The sequence below is a fragment of the Lepidochelys olivacea genome, assembly GCF_965140295.1.
Source record: "Lepidochelys olivacea isolate rLepOli2 genome assembly, chromosome: 13".
Taxonomy (NCBI): domain Eukaryota; kingdom Metazoa; phylum Chordata; order Testudines; family Cheloniidae; genus Lepidochelys; species Lepidochelys olivacea.
Genome location: NC_140423.1, coordinates 21154357 through 21176465, shown reverse-complemented (window position 1 = coordinate 21176465; position 22109 = coordinate 21154357). Strand labels below are relative to the sequence as shown.

The window sequence follows — 22109 nt, the reverse complement described above, 5'->3', positions numbered from 1 at the left end:
GCCCAGCCCCATGCCTGCTTTTGAGCACTAGCTGCTTCCTTGGAAAGGAGGGGTGACAATCCCCCTCCAGAGTGAAATTCCCTGTGTCCTCAGCCCCATAGCAAACACTCTGGAAGCCTGGAGGAACATGAATATGGTGGCTGGACTGTGTGATGTTTTCCCCCTAGTGGCGGAGCACAGATGACCAGACCCCTGATGGCTAAGGATTAGTTTACCTGACTGGGAGGGGAGCTGGGTTTTGGCCTGCAGTGTGGGGGTCTCGTCCTGTCTCTCCAAGGCTGTGTGAGACTGAGCCAGTGATTGAGGAGCTGCGGTGAGCTGGCATCTGGCCCTCTAGGGTAAGGCAGAGATAGGGAGTGGTAGCCGAAGGCATGCAGTACAAGCTTTCTGGAATGAAGGCGTTGAAAGCCCTGTAAGCATCCTTGCCATAGTGCCTTGTTAATCATAGGCAGGAGCCTGCTTGGATGAGTTTCTGCTCAGCAGCGCCCTTAAACTTGTGTCCTCTGGAGCTCAGATTAGGTTCCCTCACCACGGTACCGCCCCGTGCCTGCCAGATACTCCGTGGGTGGAAAGTGGGTTAAACTGAAGGCTCATTTCTTCCTCTGCTACCCCCTTCCCATGACCAAGTAAACATAAAACCCTTTTAGTGTCTTGCAGTTTGAGCCCAGGGTGTGCTCAGGCCGACTGTCCAGTGCACTCCTGGCAGCGCTCACCCATGGGGAAAAATCCAGCTCTGTGCCCCTTGTATGTGCTGTCCTGGGAACCAAGGAGTCTGGCTGGGTGTGAAGCAGAGGACAAAGAGGGAAGGTCAGGTGACTCCTGCCCACTGGCTGGGGCATTGGCTGCACTGCTGTCAATGAAACAGCACTGGAGAAAGCTGGGCTCAGCAGACTGGTGCACGTGGGGGATGGCTCATGACCCTGTCCCAGCACAGCAGAGCTGACAGGCACTGAAGCTTCTGGACCCAGCCAGGACATTTGCTCTGGGATGCACAGCAGCAAAACAAACTGGTAGGATTTTGTTACCCCTTTGGGGTGGAGAGTGCAGGAGGAACATGGGGCTGGGATTGTGGGGTTTGATGTGGATGTCCCTGCTGGAACAATTCGAGGGATGTCTGGCAGCTGGAGCGATATGACTCTGTGTGCAGCATACCAGGAAGGTTGCATCTGTTTTGGGGAAGAGGCAGCATCTGATGGTGTTCAGCTGTCCCCTTCCATCTGGGTAAGGAATCCTTCTCTTTCCCCACAGTGTTTGCTCTCAAGGTCTCTGCTGGCTGCGTTGCATTGGCTGGCTTGCTGGGTGAATGGGAGGTGGCTTTAAATCCCTCATCTGCAGGATTTGTGAGCTCCTCCTAGCTCTGCCTCCTGGGGTGCCCCTGGGATGAGGGTCACATGCAGAGATGGGATCTGGGGCCTGTATGGCAGCAGGAGGAAACTAGCTGAAATCTTGACCTCTCCTCTGGAGTCTGGTTTCATGCTGCTTCGGGCAGCCATTGGGGGCTGATACAGAGTAACTGGAAGTCTGTTCTCTCTTGGAGCTAATCAGGCTGAGTATTATGGCCTCGGCACACTGGCTGTCCTTCCTAGTTCAGAGAGTAAGTGGGATTTGAACCTGGGAAGCTTGTGTAGCAGAGGAGCACTTGCCGCTAAGCTACCAAACTGGCTTTCTGGCTCATGTCCAGAACAACTGTTACCATCCTGTGCAGGCCAGCAGACTAAGATTGTATGCCTGTGTCTTCGAGAGGTAGGGTGGCCTAGTAGCTAGAGCAGAAGGCTAGTAGCCAGGGCTTCTGGGTTCCATTCTGGGGTCTGCCACTTACTCAGCTTAACAAGGCAATGCTTAATCTCTCCCTGCCTCAGTACTTGTTTTCACCCAGCACTGCCAGCTGGGCTCAGCCATCTCATACCAACCTGCTTTCCTCTAACTATTACAGGGGCTTGGTGAATAAGCCTGGAAACCTTTTCCCACCCCTCTCGGTCTCAACCTGTTAGTTTCCCAACAGCTGAGGATGGGGGTGGGGGGGAAGGGAGGTCACTAAGAACACAAAGGTCTTAGTTCTAGGAACTGTATCTGTCAGGAGAGATTCCTGTCCCCATCTTATTGTTACCAGAAGAGGTTAATAGAGATGTTGTGGCCTCCACTGCTAGCCCTCTTAATGCAGTTCATGAATGGTGGCCATAGCCTTGGTCTCTGGTCCACGGCTGCATCTACACAGAGAACTGAGTTGGTGAGACAACACGGGTGCTGGTATCAGCCCTGCAGTGTGTCGCCACTCGTTGGGCAGCTGTGCTTGCAGTTTTACTGTGTCTACTTGGGGGCTGTCACATGGCTATTCAGTCTCATTGCCCCAGGGTACCTATCCCATAGGCCCTGTTGCAGCTTCCTGAAGTGGTGGCTCCTGGGAGACTTTGTAAAGCCTTCTGGAAGTCCAGGGAAGCTGTGAAAGAAATCAAACTCCTGTAACTCCCTGGGTACTGACTGTCTCCCTGCCCCCCTCTCAAAATGGAGGCCAGGCTGAATAGCCAGCTCTCATGCCTTGCTTAGCAAGAGGTTTCTGCTGGGATTCCATGTGCTAGCCAGGAGGAGATTGGCTGCCAGTTACACATGAGTTCCTGCCAACTGCTCTGGGGGGCTGCATACAATGTGCCACAGAATCTTGGCATGCCAGTGCATCCCACTTGTATCATCATGAAGTTCCAGCACTTGATGCAAAACTGCAGTGCGTACCATGCAATTTGCAAGGCTTTGTGACATCCTCAGCATCTTGGCAGCCTGCTGTGTGTGGCAAAGAGAGGATTAACCTCCTTTTGGGAATGATAAGATATGAAGATTATGGGCCATGCAGGGTTTCCTTGCTAATGAAAACCAAAAGCTGTGTGATTGGGGTGCATGAGTGCCTAATGCAAGTGGCCTTCCAAAGCCGTCTGAGTCCTCCGCCAGCCTGCAACTAAATAGCCCTTAACTTTTCATACTTACAGCACAGTCTAGTCCACTTAATCGGAATGACTGCTTCTCTGGGATCTACCCCCAGGAGCCAAATGATGGTGAATGGCAACGGCTGTTGCTTAACTGGGAAAGTATTAACAATTTCCACTCTAGTGGAGATTCATCTACACCTGTATGTAGTGGCTGTGAAATGGTTCCAAATCAGAAGTGGTTGGGATTTGGCCTTTAATGAGTGTAAAGTGCAGAGACTTCTGTTGTTCAGTATAGTGCTACTCTGGATGTCTTCCACCTCTCTTCCATGGCCTCTTCTAATTTGGACAGCTACGTGCATGGTGCAGAAGGCCATCTGCCAGGGTGTCCCAATAAGAAGATCACGCAGTACAAAGTGACTGCTGGTGACTTCATTATGGGATTAAAGACCTCTGGGATGGCAAATGCCAATCCATGTAAAAGTGAAATGGCTCATACCGATTAGCATTCAACTGCAAATTAACGCCTGCCATCTGCTTTTGAAGAGTACAGTGATAGGGTGATAACTGTAACCCGTTAATGATAATTCTGCAGGGAAACGTGGTGATGCCGGTTTGCATGGTGGCAGACCCTCCAGGAGTAGGAAGAATGCATGCGAGCTCAGAGTTGCCAATTGTCACTATTTTATTCCCAGTCTTGTGATATCTGTTGCCTTCTTCAAAATATGGAGATATGTGAGAATCTCGGATTTTTTTTTAATAAAGTGTCTAGCCTTCACAGTTGCAGGGAAAGCTTGAAAATGTAACCCTTTAAAGGCTCAAACCAGAAGGTAAACAAGAACCCCTTTTAATTCATGATCTTAGGGTGTGGCTCATGAGTTTTGAATATTTTGTGTTTGGCAGTATGTTGCTTTTCCCCTGCCGAGGTTTCTCCATCTTCCCAAAGAGAGACACCGCACATACTGTGTTCATAAGGGGTATGGTTCACCTTCCACTGAAGTTAACAGGAGTCTTTCCGTTGACTTCAAAGGCAATCCAATGAAGCCTAAATACAGCATGTGCAGATAGGAGTGGGAAGCCAGGTTACAAAGCAACAGCCATGTCAGTCAACCCAGGAATGTCGCTTCCCAACAAGCTGAAGGCCACATCCCATGGGGTGGGCTCTCTATTCACCCAGGTGATATTATGTAGCTAAAAAGAGGGCAAAAATCTCTCCTTGGATCTGCACAGTGGTTCTCTCTTCTGCTGTCGTTACAGTCCTGGGTCTCCCAAAAGAAAAACATAGGATCAGAGCTGAGATCTGCCATGCAGAAGTGAGGAGAATTCTGACCCAAGTAAAGAATTTCAGCAGAATAGCTGACCTGTAAGTAAGCGGTGGCAGCAAACTCTGTCAATGCTGAGTGGTGGTCCCATGAGACATCCTAATAATTCAAGGAAAGCTTTAACTCTAGTTGGTCTAGTTCTTTTGTGCTGATCACATTAGTGTCAAGGAGCCATGGCTTGGCTTCTGCTAGATCGTATCTCTGTTTTATCACAGAGTAGTACTTCCTTTGCCTTGGGCGTTCATCTATATATCCTGTTCCCCTCTACGGGGTGTGCGCATGCCGCTGGCAAGGACTCTGGCCTACAAGGAGAGCTCCTGCAGCAGGGAATGGTCTGAAGACCTACGTGGCAGGGAGGAGACTAGCTTATTCTCTGATGTTAAAGGGTGTGGACAGGGGTTTCTTTTTGACTGATCACAAAGTAGAATGGCACATTTTTTCCCTCTTTGGAAACACCTCTCTGGTCTGTAAGCAGTATGGGTGAGTATGGTAGCATGTGGGAACACAGGACTGGGAAGCCGGAGGTCTGGACTCTGATTCTGGCTTTGTCATGGACTCACTGCATGGTCTTGACCAAGCCCCCTTAACCTCTCTGCCTCCCCTTCCCCATTAAATATTATTCCCATTGTATTACTTACCCCATGGGGGTGGGGGGCTGCACAAATGGCTGTGAAGTGAAAGATGATTTCCCTACGGGAGGCACCTGTATGTGCCCTGGGGGTATGAATGGCTGGTTCATTTTGATGGAATCCATGGGCCCAGAGAGTCCAAGGGGTCATCTGTCACTGCACAACACTAAACAGTTAAATATGGTTTGAGGTTTTGAGGGATGAACTGTCTGCTCAGGTGCATGGCAAATGCACCATCAGAAAATCTTCTTTTCTTCCTGTGTCTTTTTAAGAAAAGATTTAAGAGGGAAAAACAGTTAAAGCATTTGTAACGTAATAGGCCTTTATTTGAACAATATCTCTCATTGCTAAGGCTATGTTTTAGTCTCAGATATTTTTAGTAAAAGTCATAGGACAGGTCATAGTAAACAAAAATTCACGGCCCGTGACCTGTTCATGACTTGTCCTAGATACCCCTGCCTAAACCTTGGGTGCTCTTGGGCAGGCGGCAGCCCGGAGGGATCCGCACACTGCCCCTGCCCCAAGCACCTGCTCTGCAGCTCCCATTGACTGGGAGCCATGGCCAATGGGAGCTATGGATGTGGTGCCTGCAGGCAGAGCCAGGATGCAGAGCTCCCTGGCTGTGCTTCTGCCTTGGAACATGTTGCTGCTTCTGGGGACCCCCCCTCCATTCCCCCAAAATAAGCACCACCCAGAGCCCTCACCACCTCCCACGCTCCAACCCCCTTCCTCAGCCCTGAGCCCCCTCCCACACCCGAACTCCTGCTGCTGTAGGGAGGGGGCTGAGGCAGCCCCCAGACCAGGCATTGCAGAAGTCATGGAGGTCATTTGTGACCTCCATGCCAGACTTGCAGCCTTACTCATTGCCTTTCCCTTCAGCTGTAGGGCCTTAAAGGGGAAAACCCCCACTGTTTGCTGGTCTTTCAAAGATAGCAATAACTTTCCTGGGGTGAGGGAGAAACAGCAGCTGCTGTTTCCTTGAAAACAAAACAGGACACAAACACATAAAAGGAGAGAAAAGAACAGCAGAAATAGGAAATACAGCTTCTGTCTCTAGTGCTGACTCTCTCACTTGCAACCTCGCCGCTGAAGAAATGCGGGCATGGCACATGGTCCAATCAGCCTCTCTAAGAGCTGGCAAACTTGTACCAGCGTGGGGCTATTTAGAGCAGTGGTTTTCCACCTGTGATGCGTGGACCTCTGGGGATCTGCAAACTATGCCTAAGATTTCCATTTGAAATGTTTTTAGGGGTCCATAAATGAGAAAAAGTTGAAAACCACTGGTTTAGAGCATAGCTTTTAGCTGCCTCTGGTCATGTGCTCACAGCAATGTTGCAAAAAGGGCGGTCTTGGCCAATCAAGCCAGACTCCTTAATGTAAGGCAAAAAGAGGGGAAAGGAAAGAAATAAGGTGGGAAAAAGAGGACACATTTTGCGGGGGGAGGCAGCAGGGACCCAAGGCTCACATTCCAGGTGTTAAGGATTTAGCCAAAACTGGTCTCATTGGTTCCCTCTCTGTGGCATGGTCTGGTCAGGACACCCAGGACAGTGAAGGCCCAACAGTGTTCTGGGGGATCCCAGCTTCCAGAAAGCAGCAGCCATGTTGAATCTCACCCCTTTCTCCCACCTCTGTGTTATGATCTTCTCTTTTCTCCCCCCCGAATTCTCTCTCTAGAACCTTTAAAAATGGGTTTTGGGCAGCATAGCCCACCCCCTGCACTATTTGGTTTTGTTTTGGTCTATCAATTAGACCTAATTTCTAAAACAGAAATTCTGGGCCATTAGTTTGTTTCCATTTTCCTTTTGTTTATGAGTTGTAATTTTAACCCCCTCCATAGACCTCCCTTCTTCAGACTAATCCAGTCTTGTGGCTCTAATGCAGGGTTGGGTAAACTTTTTGGCCTGAGAGCCACATCTTGGTATGGAAATTGTATGGGGGCGGGGCATGAATGATCACAAGATTGGGATGTGGGAGAGGGTGAGGGCTCTGGGGTGGGGCCAGAAATGAGGAGTTCAGGCTGTGGGAGGGGGCTCCAGACTAGGGCCGGGGGGGGGGTGCTCTGGGCTGGGACCAAGGGGCTTGGAGGGCAGGAGGGGATCAGGGTGCAGGCTCTGGGTGGTGCTTACCTCAAGCAGCTCCCAGAAGCAGCGGGCATGTTCCTCCTCTTGCTCCTGTGCAGAGGCGTGGCCAGGCAGCTCTGCATGCTGCCCTGTCCACAGGTGCTGCCTCTGCAGCTCACATTGGCTGCAGTTCCTAGCCAGTGGGAGTTGCAGAGCTAGCGCTTGGGGTGGGGGCAACATACAGAGCCCCCTGGCTGCCCCTAGGCATAAGAGCCAGAGAGGGGAACATGCAGCTGCTTCCGGGAGCCGCGCAGAGTGGGGCAAGCCCCAGACCCCGCTCCCCAGCAGGAGCTCAAGGGCCAGATTAAAATGGCTGAAGGGCCAGCTGTGGCCCCCAGAGCATAGTGTGCCCACCCCTGCTCCAATGCTTGCTGACTTTTTATATTTAAAAAATAGGCTTTTGTTGACTCTTCTACCTTGGACAACTTGGTGTCCAGGTCTCTCGCAGCCCCCCTGAGTCTCTCCCCACTTCCCTTGGTTGCAGTGTCAGACCATGAACTATGTGGGACAGCTGGCTGAGACTGTGCTGATCACTGTGAAGGAGCTGTACAAGGGCCTGAACCCAGCCACCCTGACGGGATGCATTGACATCATTGTGGTGAGGCAGCCAGATGGCTCTTTCCGGTGCTCACCTTTCCACGTGCGCTTTGGGAAGCTGGGAGTCCTGCGCTCCAGGGAGAAAGTGGTAAGTGATGCCCTCCAGATGGGGTATGTGCTGTTCGTGCTAGGGAGCACTGGTGTCTACTTGCTTAGGTCCCCTCCTTTCTCCTCCATTCTAGTTCTTCCTGAAACTAAGTTCACGGAGGCTGGCTTGAAGGTGGAGACAGAGAGCCCTGCCATTTGCCTGGGTTGTCTCACAGCCCTGGTGCATTGTGGAATGGTTCGCTTCCCCCTCTCTGAAGCTAGACCATCCTCAGCAGGCAGCTTGGGGGAGAGAGCGTCCCTCACTTACATGTGAGAAGACCTCTGTCCCTCATTTACCAAGTGATAGGTGGAAGTGAAACAGGCCTGCAGTCAGGGAGGAGTCTTGATGGGGACAGGTAGCCCCATAAGATGGGACACACTCTCTCCAGTTGCTGGGGGGACGGGACTCACTCACCGGAGACTCCTTTGCCAAGCAGAATTCCATCCTCCTCCAAAAAAACTAGTGTCTGCAGCCCTCCTAGTTTTCAGAGGGTTTGGCATGTGGCTGTGGTGGCATGGAAGGAGGTCCCCAGGGAAAATGTGCTTTGGATGGAACTCCCCTCTTGTCTTGTGTGTGACTTTATTGCCTGGGAACTGCTGGGTGAGGTAGATTTCTATGGATTCCAAGCCCAGCTTTCCCCCTCTTTCCCCCGCTCCGCCCCCTGCTTGTCAGGTTGACATAGAAATCAACGGGGAACCAGTGGACCTGCACATGAAGCTGGGAGACAATGGAGAGGCCTTCTTTGTCCAGGAGTCAGAGGAGAATGAGGTAAGCCATGTTCAATAGCTGGGAAGAGGTGAATGTACCCCTCTGAGTGCCCTGAAATGGCTCCTGTACCTCTTGTCAGCCAGCTCATTTTTTTTCTGTATCTTCCTGACTTTGTGCCTACTGCAAGAGGGATGGGGAGTGGAAGAGAGAATGCTGTTCTACATTGGAGTTGTGCCATTTGCCCTTGCTGGCTGTTGGAGTGTGTGTATAGTACTCTTGCGTGCGCGCGCTCTCTCTCTTCGGGTGTAATGCATGGAAAGGTCCCTCTGTCAAGGAGCTTATGATGCAATGTAGAGGAGGTCAGAACTGGAGCATCTCCAGGACCCTGATGAACAGCATAGTGATTAGCCAGCCCCCTTTTTGAGGCTTTATCAATGGTCAGAGCAGAGAGGTGGACTTGAATCTTGGTGCTTCTGCTGTGCCTGACAATGCGTGGGGTCTTGTGAGGGGGTGTCCATCCTGCTCCAACAACCCCCTTGTGCTGACTTTTGGCTGCTGCTAGATTAGACCGACTGACCTAGAGGTGAAAAGGCTGCGTATCCAGTTCCTAGTCCGCTCTGCACCGTTAACTTTTTTTTAAGTCTTGATCCCACCTTCTCATTGCATTTAGCCAATTTGACTTTGAAAGGAACTTTCCAACAGTCTCTACGGGCCAAGGCTAACAAAGGTGTCCTCGTGTGTATTCCACACGTACCAGACCTGAAGGGCTCATCATTACAAAATTGTCATGTCCTTGAATGAAATGTATTGTGTAGATTGTCCCCACAGGGCTGGGGTCAAAGGCTAACAATTGTGCCTCTTCCCACCTGTTATAGGAGACGATCCCCTCCTGTCTGTGCACCTCCCCTATCCCTCTAGAAGAGAGCCCAGATCTCATGGCCGAACCATCCAAGGCATCCACTGTGTCTCAGCTCAGCCTCCTTGGAGAGCCAGAAGAATCGGGCTCTGACACGACATCCCTTCGTAAGAAAAGGCGGCGCAGGAAGAAGCCGAAGCCGAAGGAGGCAGCGGACTCTACTTCGGAAGAGCAGGAAGGGACTGACAGTGAAAGGACTCTCGAGGAAAAGCGCAAGCTGCTGACTGCCTGGTGAGCCCTGCTAGGGGGCTGGATGGGACTCCTTGTGGGTAGTGTGGTCTGGTGGACTGAGGCGAGGAAACCAGAGTCCATCACTGACTCCTGGGTGGCACTCAGCAACTCACTTGCCACCTAATCGCTGTTTCTCTATGTGAAGTGGCGGCAATTTCCACTACCTGCCTCCCAACGGGATGGGGGGTGGTTTGTTAGTAGCTAATGTTACTGCAACACCATGGGGAAGTGAAGCCTGTAGAAATGCTAAGCCTGTATTCCTTTAGCTTCTGGATACTGATAGTCTTGGGTTAACATCCTGGCTAGTTCCTTTCTCTGCATTAGGGGGAGGGTGTCACTTTGTAATAGCTCCCAATACTGGTATTTCCATCTTCCCCTCTACTTTATTTCTTTCTTCACAGTGATTCAGTTTATTTCTCCTTCACTGACCTCCCAAGTGAGGAAGCTGGGACTGTGCAATCCAAAGAGATCTATCATTATTCTGATGGGGAGCTGGCTCCGTCTCAGAGGTAATAGTCATTTGAAGGTTCCATGAGACAGTGGGGTGTATTGGAGGATGGGGTGACTAGAAAGCCGGCTGGAGCAAGGGAACGGCACTTGGAATATTAAGCTTCCCTGGCCCAGTAAGGGGTGAGTGGAAAGTAGAAGAGCTAGAAGCCCTGAATGGGCCCAGATCCTGTGGGCAGAGCTGAGAAGCAGCAAGGACAAATCTGCATGGGTGGTGGTGGTGGAAACTGGGGCCTGAAGGAGTCTCGGGGCTTGTCCAAACAGTGAACCGGGATGTGTAAATTCTAGTATGCATTAGTGTGTCCCACACTAAAAGTTCCCAAGTGTGCATTGATGTGGTAATGTTTAAAACAGGCCTACATCAGTGCACGCTTGGGAACTTTTAGTGTGTGCCAGCAGAGTCCGTGCAAGCTATTTGGTGCATGACATACTGGTGTGAACTAGAATTTACACCTCTCTGGTGCACACTAATGCACCATGTTGACAAGCCTTCAGAAGCAGTGTAGGCCACCAGCTCGGGTCCTGGACTGGGACTTGAGAGACCTTGGTTCTATCCCCAGCTCCACTACTGACCTGCTGTGTGACTTCTGGCAAATCACTTCCAATTTCTCTGCCACTTTCCTCTCCCATCACTTGTCAGTCTTGGCTAGTTAGAATGTAAGCTCTCTGTGGCAGGGACTAGCTCTGTTTGTTCAAGTGGGGCCTTGAAGCCCCTGGTGCTACTGTAATACAAATAATTAATGTAAATGGGTGCTGTGCACATGGAAAGGGTTCTGCTTGACTTCCTGGTTCTTCTCTGTAGCCTCACTCCAAGCTGTCCGTCTTCCCCCAAAAGTGACTCTGAATTGGAGCTCAAACCCTCTGAGCCATCTCTTCTTGGAGCTGAATCCCACATGCAATGGACTTGGGGGAGGCTCCCTCAGGTAGGTAAGGGAGGGGGAATGGAGTAAGCAATCTCTAAACAAATTTGCTTTTTGGAAAGACTGGGGGAAATTGGCTTTCTGACCACGTGTCGGTGGGCAGCTGGTGCATGGTCTAGTGAGAGAACATGGCTGTCCCAGGATTCAGGCGGCAGCTTAATTCTTTCAACTCAGGGAAATAGAATCAGTGCCGCAATTGTCTGAAGACATCTGTGCATTCTGCATGGGCTATTCTGGAGCAACGGTCAGGGGGTAGGATGTCTCTCTCTTAAGAGAAGGGCCGGGGGGAGAGGGGGATTTCTTATCTCTAGTATGTCTGACTCACTTGGTCTTGGTCTAATGCAGGGGTTGCCAACCCGTGGTTCCGGAGCCACATGTGGTTCTTCAGAGATTAATATGCGGTTCCTTGCATAGGCGCCAACTCCGTGGCTGGAGCTACAGACGCCAACTTTCCAGTGTGCTGGGGGGTGCTCACTGCTCAACCCCTGGCTCTGCCCCAGGCCCCAGCCCTACTCCGCCCCTTCCCCTGAGTCTGCCGCACCCTTGCTCCTCCTCCAAGCCTCCTGCACACCACAAAACAGCTGATCATGGTGGGCAGGAGGCGTGGGAATGGAGGGTTAAGTGCTGATTGGTGCTGCTGACGGGGCAGAGGGGCTGCTGATATGTTACTGTGGCTCTTTGGCCATGCACATTGGCAAATTCTGGCTCCTCCTCAGGCTCAGGTTGGCCACCCCTGGTCTAATGCTTAGTCCCAGCCTTGCTTTTAATATAAATTAAAGTGTAACCCACAGACATAGACTCAGTTCTGACTCTCAGTAAGTGCCTACGTTCTACGGGATATTGTCCCTGTAGCTTGAACGCTAGATTGGATCCTACAGAATAGCACTAGTCCAGTGCTTCCTTCTCTTGGCTACCCACTGTGGCTGCATCTGCCAGTTCAGGTTTTGTTGGTCGAACCCTCACTAGCCAGAAGAGAACAGCCCAATGAGGCCGGAGGGTATTTACACTTGGGCCAATCAATTGTACGTGCATCAAGCCCATGAGGAGGGAGGGATATCCATGTGCAACCTTAATTCTGGCATTTTTTGAGTGCTTAACTTTGCAACCTTGAACATGTATTTTCTGTGTAATGTGTGCACAACGGCTTGTTCTTGATAATCAGTGGAACTGAGGTCGGTCTTTCTTCGATTATCTGTATATGTGAAACGGAGCCGTCTGCAGAAGCCTTCTCCATAAGGGCTACTCTAGACACACTCCTTGTCCACTACCTAGCTCTGTCTGAAACCAGTATGGTTTAAAGTAGCCCTGCCCGCCCCATTGGGTGATGCAATTATACTGGGATAAAGGTCTTGGACTAATATAGCTTATTTCAGTAAATATGGTACAGCAACTTTCCATAGTGCCAGAGTCCTGGGGGAGCAGATGCTTTGGGGTTAGAAGGTACTTGGTGAGCTCCCATCACTGGTGTAAGTTCCACAGAGCATCCACTCGCTCAGTGGCTCTCAACCAGAGGTCCAGGCTCCCCCCCAGGGGGCCACGAGCAGGTTTCAGGGGGTCCCCCAAGCAGGGCCAACATTAGACTCACTGGGGCCTTTGGCAGAAAGCTGCAGCCCTACCGCATGGGGCTGAAGCCCAGGGCCCTGATCCCACCACCCGGGGCTGAAGCTGAAGCTTGAGCAATGTAGCTTCACAGGGGAGAGGGCCTTGTGGCATGAGGCCCTAGGCAGTTGCCCTACTTGCTGCCCCCTAATGCTGGCCCTGACTTTTATATGCAGAAAACCAGTTATTGTGCCACAGGTGGGCCATGGAGTCTTCATAGCGTGTGGGAGGGGGCTCAGAAAGAGAAAGGTAGAGAATCCCTGTGCTGGCTATTGACTCTCTTCTTCATGCACTCCATGCGGATACCATGCCAGCTGAGGCCTAGAAATACACATGGGAGGGAAAGGATGCCATTTGGAGGAGAATTTTTGCCTTTCCTTTTAAAGGGCTGACCCTTTTTGTTTTTACCCCTCCCTCACTAACCCTCCTTCCTCCTCTTAAGGTGAGTAAATTGGAGCGAGTCGAACCAGTCAAGTCCACTATGACCATCACGACGACAGCAACCACTCCAGTGAGCCAGGCGACCCACTTCCAAGCCATCATGGCAGGTTTGGAAGGAGACTTGAAAACAACAGACTCCTGGGATACGTCCTGTTCCTCCACCACACCTGTAATTAGGCCGACGCCCGTCTTCCAAAATGGGAATGGCCCCCGTGTGCCAAAAGACCAGTTCTCAGCAGAGTCTGCAGCTGCGGTGGGGAGTATGCCAGAGACTGCTCTTCCCCGAGTAGGAGAGCAGGGCCCACAGAAACAGTCAGTGGGAGAGGCTGTGGAAGGAGAAGAGAATGTGGTGAAGAACCAGCAAGTCCTAGAGCTGGATCCCTCTTGTGCGCAGGCAGCCCCAGCCCCAAGACGGGCTGATTCGGAGAGCATGGAACCCAGTGATAGGCCAGGAACCAAACCAGAGAGCCCAAGGAGGCAGGGTGAGCAGCAGGTTGGATGGTGCAGAATGCAGACTGCTGTAGTTCTGTTTATGGGGTTAGGCCACCTGGCTTAGAGCTGTGCATGTGATATCCATATCTTCCATCCAGGCCAGCCCCAGGTGTCTCTTCTGAGCATGCATGGGAGGCCCTTGTGCTTTGGGAGTGGGGTGTTCATTCTGCAGCTCCCCTGCCCAATGGTGCCCCAAGCTCCCTGTGATACTCCTGGGAAGGTGAGTGTGCTCTCTGGCTCCCCTGGTGGCAAGCACTCTAATTCATCTCCTCTTCACCAGCTTTGCAAGCTCCAGAGCACCATGCACCTCCAACTTCCCTCTTTCAGTTGGCAACCCCCCTCCTGCATCCCAAATACCAGTCCCCTCCCTTATCCCTCAAATATGCCATGTCTGTTGCCTGAGTCGTCCTGGCCTATGCACCTCACTTTGTGCAAGTCCAGCAGGTCTCTGGGTTGCTCTGTCTTCTCTTCCCTTTTGTGGCTGACACTAGCTATGCAGAATTCTTGCTCAGCTGTGTGCCTTGCTGTTCATCCTTTCCAATATTCAAGGATATTGGGTTTCTAGCATTTAAGTGACACTGAGCCACAGCTTGCTTCTTCTGTGGGATGAATCCAGAGCTACATCAACTGAGATTTAATGGAGCTACTTGGCTTTCCCCCAGCATAGCAAGGCAAAAATCGAATACGTTGGCATAGGTACAGCAGTTTGGTTTATTGCAAACCCCTCAGAGTAACGCTAACAACCAGGGAGAGTTGTTGGACTTATTTCCTTGCTACTGAACTTGGAGGGTGAAAATAGATGCATCAGTTTCCCTTTTTGCCTTATAGTTGGCTTCACATCTAGGTTCTCCTGTACTAGCGCTATTCTGTGTCCTGCAGTCTTTGCAACACCATGTTGGTCTAGCTGAAGTGTCTGTTTCAAAGGGAATTTTAAAGTCTTTGGGGGGGAAACAGTCTTGGTGCTTCTGTAAGAGACTGATGGATTGGGGAAAATGCTGGTCTCACTGTATGTCTGTCTGTGTTTGAGGCTCCACCAAGAGAAGCTCTCACCTGGGTCCCAGCGACATTTACTTGGAGGACCTCACCAATCTGGACGAGGAGCAGGTGGCCCTTTATTTCCCCAAAAGGTATGGCCTTTGGCTGGCTGGTTTCAGAGCAGGGTCTGGCCACCTTCTTTGGCCCAAGAGGGGTTTTGATTCCTTGCAGCCAGAAAAGCTTGTTCTAGTAACTGACTTGGAGGGAGTGAACACTGAAACAATGTGTTGGAGGTAACTGATCCAGATAAACTTACTGCGGTCCTAGATACACTGAGCACAGTTCTGTGCTGTAATATAGATGGGACTGGAGAGCGTTTTTAATGGTCTTTCTAAGTATAATTGATCTCAAGGCAGTCTAGCTTCTACTTTATGCCAGAACTGCACTCATACTACAACATGCATACAGTGTATGCTGTTCACTAACCCAACCCCTCTTTTTCTGGGGTTTGCCTTAATTTTTAAGGATCTCTTATTTTAAGACTGGTCTGTACTTGCAGACTTACACCTTAGGCCCAAGTTTTTTCCTGAGAGGGCTGTTTGGGACTTCTCCCAGCAGGAGATCCTGCTCACTTGTGTTCAGCTGTGGAGACCACCCCTGGTCCCCTAGCCTGGCTGCCAGGGAGAGTCAGCAGAACAGCTCTGCATGGAGTTCCTTCCAACCGCAGCAGGCCATTGAACTCCTGTTGCCTGTTCATATGAATGAAACCTGGTCTCTCAGGTTTGGTTCAGAAATGCACTTCTGGAGGGGAGGAGTGAAACCTGGTCTCACTTGGGTGGCCAGGGTGTATCTGACTTGGTGACTCATGCAGCATTGTCACTGTTTGTTCTGTTGTTGACAGTGATATGGAACCGGGTTCAAAGCCCTCGACTGATCCCAGCAGCCCCGGCCATACCCAGCTGCTGGCTGGTCCTACAGCCGATGGAGGCACCGATAACTTATCTGACCCCGCTCATGACCTGATGCATCCCATCGCGCTGTCCCTTTGTGGGGGTCTCGGGGACAGCAGACAGATCTTGCACCGTAGGTCCAAGGGGAGGGATGAACCTGCTATTAATTTTCAGAGCACACCACTGGGGGTGTTGCCCTTCTCCATGAGCAGAGCTTATTGTGCTGGAACAGCAGCTGGCTCTGCTACAACCAACCCTGCTCCTATTCCCATTCTCCCCTCCTTAGCAGGAACAGTATGTAGCTGTCTAAGAGGAGGTACAGTACAGATAGGGAGCAGATCAGCTGCTGGGCCATGGAAGAGGGGGGGAGTCTGCAGGACCCCTTCAAGTGAATAAGGAGAGGTGGTGCACAACACAGATGTCTGACGGCTTCCAATGAGGAGGTCTAGGCCTCCTATCTTAACAGCAATTAAAAAGCTGCTTATGTCCCCCTCTGGTTCACATAACCTTAATATTCTAGTGAGGGACTGCTCAAGTGCTGGCTTGATGGTATTTCATCTCTCCCCATTCTCTTGTTTCTGCTAGACAAGTTTGTGGAGCACATCATCTCTTACCAGGAGTTTGCTGAGAACCCAGAAGTCCTCGATGACCCAAACCTTGTGATACAGATCCACAAGAAGTGAGTAGTCTGCTCTTCTGGCTTGGCTTCTCCTAGCGCTGGTGACTTTTTTAATATATATTCCCCTTGTGCCAAAGAAACCTCTCTGCAAGCATCCACAACTGATGTCCATGGCTGCTATTTGTATTGTAGTACTGTCAAGGCTGGGATATGTGGTGCTTGCTGCCTGCTCTGTGGGACGTAGACCCAAAACCATGGCCTAGCAGTTGAGAGGTTCAAAATGGTGGGGAAACCCTCTGCAGCCAGCATGATCTGAAAATGGCTCTTTGCTGTCCTTGCACCCAATATATACTTGTTCCCTTTCCAGGATATGCTCTGTACTTTGCTTCTGCTTCTGTCCTCTCAACTTAGAAATGGCTCATGCTTCCCCTTCACAACTAAGTGCTCTGTTGGCATCTTGCAATTCATCCAGGATGCCCTGGTCACGAGCCACACAACACATGCTACAGCTGGCATGGCTTCATCTTCTTATCCCTGTTTCATTCCTTCCCTGAGGCAGCTGCCACATCTCCCTACTCTCTTCTGCTTGCCTTTACTGACTGGCCTGTTACCAAAGTCCAGTTCTGGTGCATGTGCTTAAAGGGTAGCCAGGTCTCTCCTTCAGCCTCTTCACAGAACCCAGAATGCCCATAGTGCTGCTACTTCACTTGCTGTGTTTTTTCCCTTCCCAGGCACCCTCCCCATGTCTTGCCACCACCTTCCTGAGGCTTTAGCCCTTCACGTGCAATTGCCTTCCTCTACGTCTTGTGTCTTACAGGTACTATAACTGGGCAGTGGCTGCTCCCATGATCCTCTCCTTGCAGGCATTCCAGAAGAACGTTCCTAAGGTAAATGGCAGAAACACTACGTTCCTCTGACCCTGCAGAGTCCCTTCCCCTTAGGGGAATTGTATTCCTGTGCTAATAGTATTTATCACCCAAGGGTCCCAGGTGCTCTGCCAAGCCTCACAACCTCACTGTGTAGGGAGCAGCTGTAAATGCCCATATGCTATACAGATAGGGGTTGGGGAAAGACTGAGGCAAAGAGAGGCTAAATAAATGTGGGGCAAAGTCAGGGGTGGGAGCCAAGAGCCTTGACTCCCAGTCCCCTCCTTCCCTGACCGCAAAAGTGCATCAACCATCCCTCACTCAAACACACAAAGCGCAGATTTGCGCTTTGGTGTAGAAGTGTCCATGCCTACGTGCCGCTCTGAGTGCCCAAACATGGCAGTTGAGAAATGGTGCTTTCCCTTGCCCCCTCGACAAGAGGCCATTTGGTGATGTCCACCTGGGGACAGGGCTGAGCTAGACACCCCTGACCTCTGGAAGAATTCAGTCTGCTCTGGCCTTTTGTCAGTGGGCCTCAGCTTCCCATAGAGATGGGTTGTGGTGATGAGGATGGGTTGGGGAGGAAGCTGAACTGAGGTAGATGCTGTGAATTTTCCCCTCAGCCCATGTTCAGCGCTTGGGCTGTTGCCATCCTGAGGTAACTGAGCAACTATGCCCTGTGAATGTTCTCCAGTCTAGGGCTCTCTTGGGCTCAGACAGGACTTGCTGTGCAGCAGGAGTTGTCCCTCTCAAACTCTCCCATCTTCACAGAGCACCATTGACCGGCTGGTGAAGGAGAAAATGCCCAAGAAGAGCGGCAGGTGGTGGTTTTCCTGGCGGAGGAGAGACTTGACTGCTGAGGAGGTACATGTGCAGTGGCTGTGACTGAGCAGAGACTGAGTAACTTCTTCCTCCCTCTGCGTTCTCCTGTCCCAGCCAAACCAAACTACAACAAGGCCTTGTAGCTAAGCTGAGGTGGAGACTGGAGGCAGGAACATCTGAAAATAGGGGTCATGTGTCCTTGGCCACTGCGTGGCCTCCTCAGAACCCCAATGACGCTGGAAGTTAGTGGCTGCAGTGCATCTGGTGAAGATACATTGTACGCTGAGGGGAGCGATCTCTCCTGTCTGCATAATAAATCCACCTCCATGAGAGGCAGTAGCTATGTTGGCAGGCAAAGCTCTCCTGCAGAGACAGCGCAGTCTACCCCAGCACATAGGTTGGAGTCACTTACGTCGCTCAAAGGGGTGACTTATTCACACCCCTACGTGACACCAAAGTGAGTGGTGCTGTAGACCTGGCCCTAGTGCCTGAGCTGTTAGTGTGGCACAAACTGCTGTAAGAGCATGAACCCTGGAGCTGGGTGGCGTGCCTAGAATTACGCCCACAAATGTGCAGTTAACAAAACTAAAAGGAAATGTGCATGGGGGGGGGGCAGAAAAGGGGCTCTGCAATAGCAGGTGAAGACCCCAAGGTATTGGACTGAAATCAAGGTACACACTGGCTCCTTAGGGTAGGAAAGGTAGCCCTCATGGGGGCATGGGTCTTCATTCTTCCCCTCCCCAACTTGTGTGCCAGAGCTGGGGTTGGGTAAGACTCCCCCCCCACCCCCACCCCACTAGGTGCTGGTGGATTTTGTTGTGAGCCTCCTGGTGAAGAGCTATCTGTACCGCTCTGAAAGCCAGCCAAGCAGGTAGCCTTTACTCCTGGCCTTTGAGCTCCCAACAGGAATCTGGCTAAAGGAGCTAATGGTAGAAATGCCTGTGTCCACAGCATGAACCCAGCGCAGGAGAACTGGAGCAGGGCTCTACCCCACAGCGGTAAGCAGTCCTCTCATGCTAGTTATCGGTCTATGGTGGATACTGGACTGGCTCTCTAGTCGGCCCTGTAGTCTCAGCCTATCTTCTCCCTCCTTTTATTAAGTGAATTCCTCTTCCTGATGGCTACCCCTGTGTGTGGGAGTGGTGGGGTCCCCTTCATAGCTTTGAGAGGGAAGAGGGCTGAGGGGTGGGTAATGTTGGGGCATTCAGCTCACCATTATATCCTGACCCCATACACCTGAAGCTCTGGAGACTCCAGGCCCTATGACAACCCCAGTCAAAGGCCCTGCCTCCCTCCCACTTCACGATGCCGGCCCATCTACCTGAGCAAGGCTCATCATTCTCCTTTTAGAGCCCAGTCATACTTCTCTCCACAGCCTGGTCTCACTCTCTCCGGTACATGGGATTGGGTTTTTTCTGTGTGCTAGTAGCTGTGGCTTGAGCCAGGGCTCCTGTTGCTGCTGCAGTGAAACAGCCTCGTTTCTGTCTCTTTCCATGTGGGTGTAGGAGGAAGATGGATCCTTCATCTAGTGACGAATCCATATCCCCGGTGTCGAGACCTGATGCCACTGTGCAGAAATTTCTGCCCACCTACAAGAAATCCCTGAGGCTCTCTTCAGATCAGATTGTATGTGTGTGTTCCCCGCTATCAAGGCTGAAGGGGAGGAGATGGCCCTTCAAATAGGGCTGCCACTACCTAGGAGCATGCTAAAGGGATGATCTACAGCGGGGCCCAGATATTAATGCTCCTAAAGGGCTTTAAACATCTTGGTCTAGGCCTAAGATCACCTCAGATCTTGCTAGCTTGAGCAGGGTCAGGTATGGCCACTAGTTGGTTGGGAGACCTTCAAGGAAAATGTAAGTGGAATCCGTTGGTGGGCCCCCTTCCCTCTGGGTCAGCACAGAATCAATGCTCCCTTAGAGTGGTTGGGGGCTCTGGGCTGCAGAAGTATCTCTTGGCTGAGATGTGAAAAAGAGGGTCCTGATCACTGGTGGGTAGAAAGATCCCACAAGGGTGTCTAGACCAAAATCCAACCCTAGTAGTTAGTCTTCATGCCTGAAATTCCCCTGTGGCTTCAACTGGATACAGTTCTCTTCCTGCAAAACCTGCTGTGTATACCGCAGCTTAATGCGTGCTGTTAAACGGCTACTACAATCTGCCCCCTCAACAGCTGCTTTTCAGAGAGGTTTGACAGGGGGTGTAAAATCGCACAGAACTTCTCCTCCAACTGAATTGTGTTGGGTGGAATACATGTTCACACAGGTAGTATCATGTAGGATCCTCTGTGGGGAGAGGTGCTGCGGGAATATCAATGCATTTTCTCCCCTCTCGCTATAGAAGAGACTGAACCTGCAGGATGGCCCCAATGAGGTGGTGTTCAGTGTGACCACTCAGTACCAGGGCACGTGTCGCTGTGAGGCCACCATCTACCTGTGGAATTGGGATGACAAGGTGGTGATCTCCGATATCGATGGGACCATCACCAAGTAAGGGGCCCTCCTCTGTGTTGTCTGCAGGGAGAGCACATGTCATTAAATGCCTTGTGTACATGGCCATGTACACCTGTCCCAGAGGTACCTTAAGCCTACCAATGCCTGGAGGTCTGTTGTCAAACCAGCTGGGAATCACTTAACTTTAAGGGTGTATTTTAACCCTTTCTTCTCCTTCTAGGTCTGATGCTTTGGGTCACATTTTGCCACAGCTGGGAAAAGACTGGACCCACCAGGGCATTGCCAAACTCTACCATAAAATCCACCTGTAGGTATTGAATAAGTTAAAGCTTTAGTCAGGTACTTGGTAGGGGCCTTGCCCAGATGGTCTGAGATGTGGGACTCCAGGATCAGGGTCCTCGTATGGGGAAGAGGCCCATCCTGCATTTAGCTTCTGTCTCTTTCTATGTGGTTCTGTTAAACCTTTTGTCTTCCCCCAGTGCTGCTGGGGGGCAACAAGGAAATGACCAAAGAGGGTGATGGCTCTATCAGTGTGTTTGAACATGGTCAGCTGAGCTGTCTGGGTCACTGATATGCCAAGCAGCGATGCTGATCCTTTCTGGGAAGGAGAAGCTGCTTTCTGTTTTTCCAAAACATGCCTTCCAGGGGACTCCATCTCCTGTTTTGGAATTCCTCAGTCAGACCATAAATAAGCCTCGCTCGCTTGGGTAGATATCCAAGGAGTTCTCTGGAAATTGTAGGAATTGGCAAGCCAATTCAGAGCAATAGCCCCTTGGCTCAATATCCTGTCTCTGACAGTGGCCAAACCCAGCTGGTCCTGGGGAAGAAACCTTGTAGGAGACAAGTTAAGGGATCACCAGCTGATGAAAGGATGAAAGGACCAGGGATGAAAGCTTCCTCTTAATCTCTCATAGCTAGAAGACCATATAACTGTTCATGGAGGTCTGCAAAACTACAGTGTGCTCTACATCCCGCTTAGGATGGACCTTGCCTCATGGAGCTGAGAGGCTAACTGGGCCAAATGCAGGCCTACGACAGAGGCCTTGCTGAGGAAGATGGTGGGGGAAGGCTTCCTGGAAGAAGAGATTTTGAAGGAGGATTTGGTAGATGGTTGGGAGGCTCAGAAAACATGCTGTGACTTGAGCTGCCTCCTAAGGGGCATTGTGAAAGGACAGCTAGGTAAATATAGGGGACTGGCTAGCAGATTAGGGATGCGTGTGATGCTGTCTAGAAGGTCACAGTCATCAAATGACTGCGGTGATTTCCACATGTAAAGGGGAGCAATTGGCTATAAGGCCTCCCTCACCTGTGTTCACCTGAACTGGTAAGTAGCAGGTCTCTTGAGTTGGGACCTGCAAAGGCAACTGTGTTTAAAATGACCTGGAAAATGTTTGTTTGGCTTTAACTAAGCTAAACCTGGTTTAAGATTGTCTTGTGCATCCTGTCAAACACCACAGAGCTCCTGTCACGTTACATCCCAGTGGTGCCCCTTTGGGGGTGGTTTTTCAATTGGCCAGAGTATTCTGATGCTGGTATTTCCTTGTGATCTCTGAGCCACCACTGTGGGGTGCTGTGTACCTGTTGTTGGGTGTACTTGAAGCTGCAATGAGCCTGGCTGACTTGAGACTATTTCCTCTATTGGTGAGCAAGGCACAAAGAGGAAACCGTCTCCCACTCCATGTCTGGAAGGGGTGAGCCCCACTTCACTTGCACACAAGGAGCTGCTGGGATAGGTGAATAACTGAGCCATAGAGGCGGGGAGTTTGCACCCTGCCACTCTTGCCTTTATACCCAGTCTGCTGAATAAGCGAAATCAACAGACACGTGAATCTCCTGGTTGGCCTCCCCTGCCTGCAGCTCCCCTCTTGAATCAGCTGCACTCGTGTGCTAAGCTGGGGAGAAACTCCTGGAAGTTGACTAAAACTCCCCTGCACTAAGTTAA

The 22109-nt window shown here is 51.1% G+C and overlaps 1 protein-coding gene across 11 annotated transcripts in view; it reads left to right on the top strand.

Annotated features, from left to right (window-relative positions):
- The window catches only part of LPIN3 (lipin 3), a 74119-nt gene that overhangs the window by 48349 nt on the left and 3661 nt on the right, over positions 1-22109 (top strand). For 8 of the 11 annotated variants that reach the window (XM_084646071.1, XM_084646069.1, XM_084646070.1 and 5 more), the window contains 15 exons: positions 7471-7671; positions 8344-8439; positions 9255-9526; positions 9928-10035; positions 10836-10956; positions 12995-13475; positions 14513-14612; positions 15362-15543; positions 15996-16089; positions 16847-16916; positions 17667-17759; positions 18669-18715; positions 19223-19343; positions 20055-20203; positions 20388-20474. In XM_084646071.1, the coding sequence (XP_084502197.1) occupies positions 7480-7671; positions 8344-8439; positions 9255-9526; positions 9928-10035; positions 10836-10956; positions 12995-13475; positions 14513-14612; positions 15362-15543; positions 15996-16089; positions 16847-16916; positions 17667-17759; positions 18669-18715; positions 19223-19343; positions 20055-20203; positions 20388-20474 (2213 nt within the window). In that variant the 5' untranslated portion in view covers positions 7471-7479. Of the gene's footprint in view, positions 1-4172; positions 4279-7470; positions 7672-8343; positions 8440-9254; positions 9527-9927; positions 10036-10835; positions 10957-12994; positions 13476-14512; positions 14613-15361; positions 15544-15995; positions 16090-16846; positions 16917-17666; positions 17760-18668; positions 18716-19222; positions 19344-20054; positions 20204-20387; positions 20475-22109 lie in introns of all 11 variants that reach the window. The other 3 variants (XM_084646072.1, XM_084646073.1, XM_084646067.1) reach the window with 2 other exon arrangements.